This window comes from Oreochromis niloticus, linkage group LG16 (genome assembly GCF_001858045.2).
Source record: "Oreochromis niloticus isolate F11D_XX linkage group LG16, O_niloticus_UMD_NMBU, whole genome shotgun sequence".
Lineage (NCBI taxonomy): Eukaryota > Metazoa > Chordata > Actinopteri > Cichliformes > Cichlidae > Oreochromis > Oreochromis niloticus.
In genome coordinates, this window is record NC_031987.2 from 9,929,066 (window position 1) to 9,941,178 (window position 12,113).

The 12,113-nt window shown below is 41.9% G+C and overlaps 1 protein-coding gene across 27 annotated transcripts in view; it reads right to left on the minus strand.

The window, feature by feature from the left end:
• Positions 1-12,113, minus strand: part of clasp1a (cytoplasmic linker associated protein 1a) — a 91,659-nt gene that overhangs the window by 78,941 nt on the left and 605 nt on the right. For all 27 annotated transcript variants that reach the window (XM_025904036.1, XM_025904051.1, XM_025904033.1 and 24 more), the window contains exon 2: positions 8,885-9,548. In XM_025904036.1, the coding sequence (XP_025759821.1) occupies positions 8,885-9,082 (198 nt within the window). In that variant the 5' untranslated portion in view covers positions 9,083-9,548. The remainder of the gene's footprint in view (positions 1-8,884; positions 9,549-12,113) is intronic.

Genomic DNA, 12,113 nt, shown 5'->3' on the forward strand with positions numbered 1-12,113 from the left:
GGTTTGATTAGCCAATGAACAAACTACCGAGCACCCATTTAGTTTCATTTTTTAAGATTATTTTATTGTTCTCTTAACTTTTTTAGTAACACATTGTGCAAGTTTTTTTAGTCAAATTAATTTTTTATGTTGTCAGGCTTCACTGAGCAGTAATGTCGGTAACTGGGTTTAAACCTCTGGGAAAATAAAGGCTCAACTAGTAGCCATGGTTGATGGCTTTTTTTTTTTTTTTTGAGTTGGGTGGTGGAAGAACCGGAGTAACAGTGGGAACACAAAGAGTCCTGATGTCAGAGAAGTTTAAAATAGTTAAAGAGGGCTGAGAGTGATAGAAACGAGCAGCAACCCCCGAGGATATAAAATGAAGCTGTAGTGCAAAAAGGTGCAGTTCCTCTAGTGCCCTCATGAGGCTCCAGCTTCCGCTAAATCACTCCCCATAGACTCCCATGTTATAATGTCTGACTTTACAGCAAAAGTAAACATGTTTACAGCCTGATAGTTAAAACTGTTTGGGTTTCAGCTAATTTTTTCCCCAGCTAAAATTAGTGAGAGCGATGTGTTCTCAGTACTGCAAATACTCGGGTGTGGTTTAGGTGAGGCAGCCGCCTGGATGTAATTTACATCTAAGGCCACACTGTTTCTTTACTCAGGAGACCGACTAATCTGAATTAATCTGTTGAACAGTGTTTATTCTATCAGGCGATGGCTAGAAAAGCTCAGAAATGCAGAGCGTGTGTGAAAACAGCTTCAGCAAACTTCAGGTTGTAACAAGCACCTTTTTAAACTACTCACAGCAATACAACTGAGCAACTTAAACACACTTGCAGGGACAAACTCTGACGGATGAATCCTCAGGCTTCTGTGCTGCTGATAAGACTGTGTATGCTGTAATGACAAAGGCAGACCAACCCAGGCTGAGCTGACTCAGTAGTCTCTTCTATGTCTATCCGCCAGACTGTCGTGCTCATTAACTGCCAACTAATTGTTTACTGGACAAAATTTCAAATTCAATTTACATCGGGGAGGATTCAGCAAGACAGCAGCAGGGTGAAATCAGACTGTCTTTCACAAACCGGGAGGTTGAATCACACATGGAAACTTTAGCTTATCTGAGAGAAAAAGAGGGAAAAAAATCCTCAAGCTGAGCAGATTAAAGAAGAGAGCAGATTACGTCTGGGCTACAGAGCGAGCCCCCCACCCGGACAGAGTTTTACTGGCAGAGGGGTGGGAACCAGGAGCAGGGCGTTTACAGCTGCTGCTGGGGACGGTGACAGTGGTGCACAAAAGGAACGTCTCCAACACTGTGCGATTCGTTTAGATAAGAGGGGAGGCGGGTTTCACAGGGCTAAAAACAGGACTGCAGACATGATAACTAGACTGATGAGTAACGAACAAATAAAAAGGATGCTCAGTGCTTCAGAACATCAGGTCCATCCCTCCATCTACTAGCCTGACACCTGACCCCATTAGAATAAGCCTATTTATTTACAGCAGCTAATCTGTTTAACATTTAAGCATCATTAGAAAAATTCACGTCATCCATGACATTACAAAATTACCAAAACTTTCACAGAAAAAAAGCCTCTATAATCTACTGAAGGACAGGAAGGCCTCAAAGACCTCATAGTAACGCAATACCCCAACAGGGCACTGCACTGCTAACCTACTTGTGGTTCCTAAAGTAAAAAAGTTTAACTCTTAAGATTGGGCTTCAAACTTTCATTTCTGATAAAGCATATAGTTAAGGATGGATCAGTGATCCTTCCTTAGTCATGCTGCTACAGGCTCAGGCTGTCGGAGAGGGGTTCAAATGGTGCTCTGAGCACTTGTTGTCATTAACTTTGTTTTCTCCCTTCTGTAGTTTGTGGAAAATAACTCATAAAAACATCATATGAAGATAAACTCTTTTTACTCATAACTGTCCAAACAAAAACCTGAAGAGCTTCTAAGCCAAACTCCACACGGTCTGAAGGATTTGGGTTTATTAAGCGGATATCGCGCTGGGTTCAGCTTTAATACCGTTGAATGGTAACCTTAATCCTGACGGCATTAGTGGTGAATATTCCTGGTTTGGTTTATTAGGGTTCATCAAGGTAAAAGAACAATTATGTAGATTCTGTACGTGGATTTATTGGAATAATTTAGTAATTCACATTTTCACTGCTGATGGTTTATTAAAATTTTGAATTTAAATACCTGATTTCTCACTTTTTCAAACTGCAGTCGCTTTAGTATTATTATTCTTTTTATTAATAAAAGCTGTGTTGTGTTGCCCGTCAGTCTTCTGTTCAGCATTACTGAGGACACGGTTTAAGTCTGGGATTAACGACAGAATTAGTCCTTTATGTGATGTTTGCTGCAGTGGTGGTGTGGCTGTAATTGGGTTAAGCCTCAAAATTTAAGACGGGTCAGCGTGACACTGTAACAGTACTTAATGGTGGTAAAGTCTGTTTACCGCAGAGAAACAGCAATGAATCAATGAAAATATGAAAAGGCTATTTCAGAAAGCTTCTACAAAGGAAAACCTGACCTTTGCTTTCACACTTAAGAAATGTAGGATTTTTTTGTGTGCTCGCACTCTTTTCCTTCATTTTTGTCTCTTTTTTGCGTTGCAGTTTTCCCCTCTGAGCTCTCTCTGCACACATTTTGACAAACTAAACTGAGATTAACATTTAACACAGGATCCAAAGTTCTCCGCAGAGCTGAAACCAGTTCAGTCGGAAAGTTTTCCCGGTAAACACACTCAATGATCCTGGTCAGTTTTCTATAAAGAGATTTAGCCACGAATCCAAAAGTGCGTTGGTGTGTGTACATGTGAACAAGTGAGTGAGTGAACTCTTCTCGGCTGTCATTCAAACAGAAACACAAATAACGATGTCATAGAGATGTGTTATTGATCGAGTACATCAGAGATGTTCATGCACAGGAACGTAAGTGTTCACAGTATTTGGGAGGGATCAGATTTTTATGCATGCTTCTCCAAGGAGAAAAACAACAGCTTCAGAGCAAAATAAATGCAAAAGAGTATTTGTTATTAATCCAAATTATCTTGTTTTTTTCTGGAAGCCAAACGCATACCTGAAATTCAAGTTTATTTAATCACCCAGCCCAACGCTCTCACAAAGTAACTATTAAAGAACTTCCTTCATTGCACTTGTTCAAATGTTTCATTTGCCAAGTACTTTGTGACACAAGAAACAGAAACACATCTTGGATTTAAATCATTTTTGTTCCTCGGGGAAAAAAAAGCTCCAAGTTTCTGCGTTTTAAATAACAATTAAATCCTTTCTTCTCACGACACATCAAATACAAGTCATACATCAAATCATCTCCCCTTTCAGTGCTGCTTTGATCCTACATCCATTATACGAGCACGAGGAAGTAAAATGCATTTGCTTTGACTCTGTTTAAACAACACAATAACAATAACAACCAAAGAGAAGAGGATGTGTCCTCTTGAAAACACAGATCAGGTTTTCCTGTGATCCTGTGGCTTTTACTCATGATGTCAGCTGAACACAGGCAGTGTCCTGATCACTTGGCAGCTAATGTGGAAACTATTTAGTTAGAGAAAGAGAGAGGGGTAGAAGGGGGAGAAGGTGAGGGATTCATTTGCCATAAATGGAGGTTTGGTGGGGATGCCTCTGATACCAGGCAGCTGTTTCAAGAAAGAGCTTTACAGTCTTTTATAGTCGTCTTAACTAAATGTCAGCTTTCACTCACTCAGTGTGCTTTTATTCTGCGCTTATCTTTTGTGTTTAGACAGTAAATATGAGATACGGGTTAGCTGTGAGGTCAAGGTCAGGGGAAAACACTCCGTGCGGAGGGGCAGGATATCACTCAGGAATATGGGGAATGTAACAGAGATTTCTGATCAATTCCCAGAATGTGTTGTGGGATTAAACAAGATCCGTTCCCGGATGATACTGAAGATGATCTGCAACAGGTCATTTAGAATAAATACTTTTTAAAAAAAATATCTGATTGAGTTAAATTGTTATTTCTTGCAAGATTAAAAAGTAGATAAGGATATCTTTTATATGACTTCTGCAGGATTAACTGTCAGGATAAGATGCACTTTGAGGCTGAATCACATGACTCTGCAGGATACAGTCCTTTGAACAGATTTTTAACATTAACTTATCTCTCAAGTTTTGCAGTTTAGTTATAAATATTGTTCATTTTCAGACCTAATTTTGATCCTGAATTCTCATTATGGCTCATCATTATTTGGAAACATCTTAATCTGAAAAGTAAAAGTGTTGAAAGAGACTCTTCAGACAAACAGGTAAATCATCAGAAGACCAAAATGCATTACTGAAAACACAAAGGAAGTGCTGAATTTTCAGCTTGCGTGATCATCAACATTATGATTAAAGGTGTAGCTGGGCCAAAGCTGGTTTTCCCTGGTTTCAAGCTGCAGGAGTCTGAAATTCAGGAACTTTAAAATACCTTAATTCCAATATACCACACACATTTAGCAAAAAGTAACTTGAGGCTAGGGATCCCCACCGGCTCGATGCATGCTCAGAATCATCAGGCAAATCTGATAAAATCTTCTTTAAAAGCTTCCTGTATTTGCACAAAACACAAGATTTTAAACAGCTTTTTCGGTCCTGCAAGTTTCACTTTTTCCATCATCTTTGCTGCAGCTGAGTTCTCCCAGAGATTTATAGTTCAGTGTCTCTCTCTGTCTGTGCTAATGTCACCAACAGCATACAGCACGAAGCGGCTCAACAAATATTCTTAGAGCAAAATGAAACTGTTTCTACAGCAACTCTGCTCTGTTTTTCAAACCAAACAAAAGACTCGAACAAGTTTACAGACAGAGGACTAGTGTGTGCTCCTTATCATAATCTCACGGGGGGACTTTCAGCCTGTACAGTAATTATCATATGTTATCTGACAGCTTATCCAGTATATTCTTGTTTCTGGATATAACAGACTCTGATGTCCAGGAAGCATGAACATCAGGCCTTTCTGACTCTCTGAGTGACTTTGTGATTCATGCACTTGCAATTTCAAACAAGAACAGTCACGCTGGTGGATGACACCTTCTGAAGACAATATCCTACTCGTGCGCATGTGTGTGTCCTTTCTTTGTGTCCGGGTGTGCCAGGTCAACAGGATCCTTCCAGTTGTGGTTTCAGCTGCTGAATCATCTCAACAGAAGCGTGGAGGCAGAGCTGTGACATCACAAGGAGGCCTGACCGAGGAGACTGTCCTCAGACTCTGGATAGATTCATGCTTAATGTGGTGGCTGTGTCACAGTCACCTGAAGATTCAGACTAATCCTCCGAACTCCCCTGTGATCAATCAGCACGTCAGTTTATTTCTTTCACATTCATTTCATCACATTTACGGTGTGTTTGTTTTCATTTCCACTGCCTTGTGTGATAAATGAAGTGCACCTGCCTCTCAAAAAAAACCCAAACAAACCCCAAAACAAAAACAATATCAAAAACAAAAATACAAACAAAAACCATGATTGTTGGGAAACTCCAGGCAGCTATCAAGATTCAAAGATATTTTTCAGGGGACTGCAATAATATTTGAATAGAATTCCAATGAAAACCAAATTAGTAAATTATAATTAAAAAAAAGAGGCAAATTAATGTAATTTATGAATTCTGAAGTCCACCTAAGGAGCGCCTGTCTAGGTGGTGCATTGGGATTAATCTTCTGCACCATTGTTGATGGATTTTGTGCCACAAGCAGGAACATAAAACTGTGGGGAAAACAAACCATAAAAAAGGATGGGGTTTGTGCTACAGCCTCCACCCACCATCCCCTTTTCACACTTCCTGCTTCAAGGAGACGAGCTGGTGTCCTGTTTGTAACCGTCCATCATGCCTCCTTTCCTCTGCCTCGCTCTCCGTTCTGCCATGCAGAGGTGAGAGTGGGACTGAAGCTGACGGCAGTGACGGTTTCTGGGTTGATGAGGCTCGAAGTCATCGCTCCGACAGCCTGGTGTCACCTGTGATGCTGCTCAACCGTGCAGGAGACGCATTTGCAGGATCAGCTCTTGTGCAGCTTTGTCTTACAGGCCGGCAGTGAGGCACCAATGGCATTTTTACGTTTTTCTCATTTTTGTGATTTCTCAAGTTTGTGTAAGTACAAAAAACAAGCAGAAAATTTACTTTGTTCCTTTTCCCCAAAGTAAATTCCCTTGTGGTTTAGACGATCCACAGGTCCAGTCATTTATGTTCTGTCTGCACCATCACATGGCTCCCCCTGCCTCCCCTCCTCTGGGGTTTCAGTCAGCTTAACTTTAAGTGTTGGTGAAATGTCTCTAAGCTTGTGTTTTGTCAGTCTCTGAGGGCAGGATCTGCCTTTATGTCCTCGTATAGAAGCTCCTATTAGTTCTTCCTCAGCATAAAGCAAACACAGGTGGGTGTTTTGTGGTGAAGATGCTTCAGGCTTTCAGCCTTTAGTTCAAACTAAATCACAGTTTTACAAAGACACAAACAAATGCATAGAAACGAGACCGGACAGAAAAGTCGTCGCCTTTTGTTTGTGTCTGAAGCGAAAACCCACCAGCTGACATCATCAAAGACGGGACAGGCGATTAGCAGCGAGGGAGTAGCTGAATGACACTTCACTTTGAAGTTAATATACAGCTTCTATTCCCCTGCAGGGGATATGATGTATCAGCAGTTAACGTGGCTGATTAACACAAGAAAACCATTTCCCTCTGCTAAATGCGAGGCAGCTACCTGAGCTATGTGCAGTTCAATTGGAAGTCAGCACCTAAAAGTTACCCATAATACACTCCTCAGGCAAAGTTACGTGCCTCCTGAGGAGTTTCACAGTGTTTACTGCAGAATTAGATTCTGAATGTGGCCACAGCACGTCTACTCTATATGCTTTGTGACAATAAATAACAGAGCTACGCCTCCCTCAAACAGACTCCATCTCCTTCATGTTGCTCTGCAGCTGGTAGTCCTGGTTCTCCACCTGCTGCAGTCTCTGGATAGAGTTATCCTCCAGCTAACAGAGGATTTCCAGAATAGAACCAGCACCACCATCACCAGCTGCAGCCCAACGTGGACCAGAAGTCAGTGTGACACACTCAATCAGGGCTGTGCAATTAACCAGCTTTTAACTTCAGTTATAATTTTGGGTTTCTGTGATTATTAAAACAAGATAATTGAGATAAAAACCATTACTGTGCTGGTTCTTGGTTTTGCAAGTCTTCTTTTGCCCTTCAGCACATCTTTCAATAAAAGCAACTTGAACCAAGTGCAAGTAATAGTAAAATGTTAATGACAAAATGAAAACAAATCACACAATGCATGTGCAGCTTGCTCAAGTACAGTGTATGCAATGAGAAACACTGAATTTGGACCCATGACAGGACAAAAAAATGTAGTTTGGCAGCAGCCTCCTCATATCTGCCCCTCCATCTGAGCTACAACCAGCGAATTAAACACTCCTAACCCCAAACTGCAAACTCTTTCTCTCAGGCATGCACCAGACATCTCCCAGCACAACCATCGCAGTGCCAGATGTGGTCATTTCAAGCACACAAAAACCACCATCAGGCTCTGCTGGACCAATGAGACTGCAGAAAAAGCAATACAAGTGAAGTCCTTCCCCATCCTCGCAGAGCTGCAGTATGTAGGGCATCGAGGGCAGGCTTGGCTTTGTTCAGGCACATATCTCTGACATTTTCAGGCTCGCAGAGAGCCAAAGCAGCATATCGCAACATGAAACCCGAGCTTTGGTAAACAATGTCTTCTTACAGCCACGGCAGAGAAAAGCAATCAGTGTTTGGGCACAGAATGAGCTGCTGATGGAATCGCTTTTCAGGTCAGATAAAACTGTGCCCTGGATTGAACTCCCAGAATAAAGTCCAATCAATCAGAGAAGAATGCCATCCAACTACAGGGCAAGGGAAACAATAATGTTAGTCTGAGGAACAGTTTGCCTTGCAGCGCCGCACTGATGAATACTGAAAATTCCTGCTCAAACAAACTACAAAAGCTGATTCTATGAGTGCACAATAACACGGAAGTGCACCTCCTACACAAAAGGAATAGTTTTGATTTGAATCTGTTATTCATGGAAGGTAAACTGTTATCATTCGGCCCTACATGACTCAGCCTTTTACATAAAACCATAAAGTTGCTTCATCTCAAACATGAGCAGCTTTGATTGTGAGCTATGGCAGACATTTCCTAATAAAAACACCTTGGGCACGCTGTTAAACACAACAGGCTCTAAGAGGAGCGTTTGAGTGGGTGGAAAATGGGCTGTTAATTGTGGAAAAAAAAAAAAAGCTCTTTTGCAGAGAAACATGAGTGCTGTGATAAACGTCTGTCTGCAGGCACATTCACAGGTCCTCACACTTTTCACTTTAATCCCACAGACTGCTTATTAAAGATGGATGTAGCTTCTGCCTCTCGAAAGGTAAAAATTTAAATCAAATCTTCTCTCTTTCTAATTACCAGCAGGGGGTGAAAATGAAAATAAAATGCGTATTGTATTGAAATATATGAGAAAACTTCTCATCTTCTGCACACCTGATCTCTGAGCTGGACTTGGCTGGAGAGTTCATGGTCTTTCTTCTTGGTTTCATGACTTACTGAATAAAACATGGAGCTCATTTTTAGAATTTCTGCTCTTTTTAAAGTGAAATAAACAACAAAGATGAGAATGATTTAGAGGAATTTAAAAAAAATTTATTACCCTATATTCTGGTTGGAAACCCAGCAAGAAAATCCACAGACAAGCATGAAGAACAAGCAGACAGGCTTCAGCCTCTTGCTAACCACTACTACACCAATACACCACGTCACCCCAGGGGAACTATAAAGCTGCTTGATCCTCTGAGGGGTGTGTGGAAGACACATCAGACACATCCTGAAACATGAGTCTAGTTTACCTTGAAGTTGCTGGAGTTGACCCAGGAGCTGGCGATGCCATCGACCATCTTGTCCAGCGCTGTCTGGTCCTGCTCCAAGTCATGGGACTTTTCCTTGTCCAGAATGTAATCAATGATCTCCTGGCCAACCTGCAGCCTTCGGCCCATGTCCTTCTGCAAGACCAGGGCCAGACAGTTTTCCATGCTAGGCTCCATCATTCTGGTGTCTGGTAAACACGCCCTCTGGCTTTCTCAGTCTGCCCGGCTCTATGATTGACTGATCGCTAGCAATCCTCCACTGCTCTGAGCAGCGGGAGTGACAGCTGGACAAAAGGAGTTCCACTTGGTGGGTATGACCTGAAAAGTGAGGACAAAAGGTACAGTCTGCTTGTGTTTGGTCCCTCAGGACAGGCCTTCTTTCTGTGCCAAGTGCTAGCCTGCTAGCAAGCTAATGGCCGTGCCCCCGGGATAGATGGAATAGGGCTTGGGGAATGGCAGCAATGCAGCATGTGTGTGTCTGCACAGCAGCTGGGGGAAGTTTACTCCTCCCTCTTCTTCTCTTAGAGGAGTCGGAGCCAAACCACAGCAGCAGGCTGGAAGAGGCGCTTCTGGCAGCAGATAGAGATGGATGGAGAGTGCTAGCTTAGAGCTCCATGACCTGTCCCCAAATCTGAACGGGGCTGCCCTGCAAGAGCAAGGAAACACAGAACGCAGGAAGGTTATTTCAGGCCATTATTGATCACATATTTAATTTTTGTCCAACAACAAAAAAAGAAACACATCTTCCACTGCAAAAAAACAAAACACTGTAAGCACACAATGTTTGGCTTTTCCAAAAATATGACCAGATTATTAAGAGAATGACCTTTCCTTTGTAGCTTGCTGCCTCTAACAGCCAGTGGACGGATTACCACGTGAAGGATTGCAAACCGTCTCATATCTTGGGGCTTATCTCGTTTCAAAGTAACATTTCCGGCTTCATGCAGCCAGCAGTATTTCTCTGCCATGAATATACTCCTAGCTTGGCTTTGGAGGGACATTACTTCCACATTTTTTTTTTTTAATTTTGCTGTCACCCTCCATTTTATGTTGTGCCTCAAGAGCTGGGTGGTAACAACCAAATACTTCCCAGTGAATGCCAAACAGTATTTTTACTTCAAATGCCCATCCTCTGTAGTGTTTTTAAACCTCCGTACACGCGCTGGGGTAAAAAAATAAAGCAATAAACTTTTTTACATATTCATGAATAAATTGGTGAAAAATTCAAAATCCATCTTAAATATTCTTTGAATATCTCAATCTTGATGCATTATATATATACATATGTTATTTTGAATCAGTCACCTGTGTGTACCTTACACTACTGAATTTATACACATCTTTATGTATGAGATATGGGTGAATACGAGGAAAGAAATGGACTGGACTCCAGAGAGTTAAAAACAAAAAAACAAAATAACATGATGGCTGAAAATCTGCTCTCAACCACACATCTGCCCTGATCATTAAAACACAAACACAGGAGCTACACCCCCAATCGGCTCCATCTCTTCTCTTTATAAAACTTGAAGGAAATCCTGCATAGCCTCTATCAGGTGAAAATTTAACCTGCATGTCCTCAAGAAGAGAGATACGAGCCAGACTCGCTGGACTATGACCGTCACGGTGCTGTAAATATGTTGAGTACTTTCTGTTTATTAAACCAGCAGTAAACAGTGAGAGGAGTTCTTGTTTTCATAGGTACTATGACACAGAGCAGGTTGTCTGCCTGTTTCACGGCTTTTAAAGTGAAGTTAAAATAGCTAAAACAAATGACAGGATGGAGACAATCAGGCTGTGTGTAAGTGCATGTATGTGTGTGTGTGCAGCTCAGCACTACCAGCTAAAATTGGCCTGTCAGTTTGAGTCCATGGTCTGTTTTTTCCACAAAGCATGGATTAAAAAAAGATACTCGAACGCCATCATTTCCAAACTCTCACCTCTGCCTGTGTGCTGCAGGCAGTTTCAGATGATCACTTGACCTGAGGGTCATCCTGGCCTGCTGTGAGCACTCAATTTGACCACACTGGGAAGTGATAAGCTGACACAAAAGCCCTTCTTTCCCTGCAGGTTAGCGACCTCACTGCCAGCGAAGGACACCGTTACTCATCGCTCTGGTCACATGGCTATACGACATTTGACCCTGCCGATTTACAGCCAGTTTCCCTTCCTGCATTCGAGTACTGAAACGTGTAGGTTAGCACGGCTGTCATCTGCTCACTTTCACCCTTGTCTATTTACAACGTTACGTCACACACACAGGTGAGCTGCAGATTTTGAAAGGTGGCACTGTAACGTCTCAGAGCCAAATAATGAAAGTGCGCTGTGGTATTAAAACGTAAATAATGTGTTAAATCAATTGGCCAACTACTGCAGCAGACTAGTTTTAAGAAGCAGACAGCAGGGCGATGAGCGTGCCTCAAGCATGAGTATAATTGAGGGGCTGCATCGGCATCACAATTCAGCTGAGCGATGACCAACACGTTAGCCATAACCGAGGCCTGAGAGACAAAGGCAGCTGCAGACAGTCACTCCACAGGTTCACCTACAGAAAGTGGCTCTCAGTTTCATCTTAGCTTGAGCAGAACTAAACAGCAAGTGAGTTTGAGCTTTCAGGGAAGGGCCGAAACGCACCGCTGTAAAAGAAAAAGGTACGCTTGAGTTACAACACAAGAAAAAACAGGAGCTTCAGAGTGAAAATGAAAGCAAAAGAATATTTTCCCTGATTATTTGTTTTTATAAGTGAGATTAAAATCTCACCATCGTTATGTCAAGTTTTTAAATTAGAAAATTTCTAGCGCTGCTCAGAACAATGGGCAGTGAAAAGAAAACACCTAGTTTTACTTGGTGATTGTAAGACCCCCAGCTCACACTTTTTGGGGGAATTTCCTCCACTGAATTATCAGTAAACAGATGAAACATCCAGGTTACCAATGCTCGTTACTTTTCCTGGATGTTACAGAGATCCTGCTGAAGGAATCAGAAGGAATCATGCTGATGAAAAAATTAGACTTTGACACTTGAAGGAGGTACAAATGTTTAATCTGAATATCTCCCGTACCTACGAAATTATGGGGGCTCAGAAATGCTGGAAAAATAATTAAAACAGCTGACAGTGAGGGGGTCAGGTGGGGGGGTGTTATTAATAATCCATCCATTCAATAGAACAAGCTCATTCGTCTGTCTTCGTACCTGTTTACTGTTTCAATGC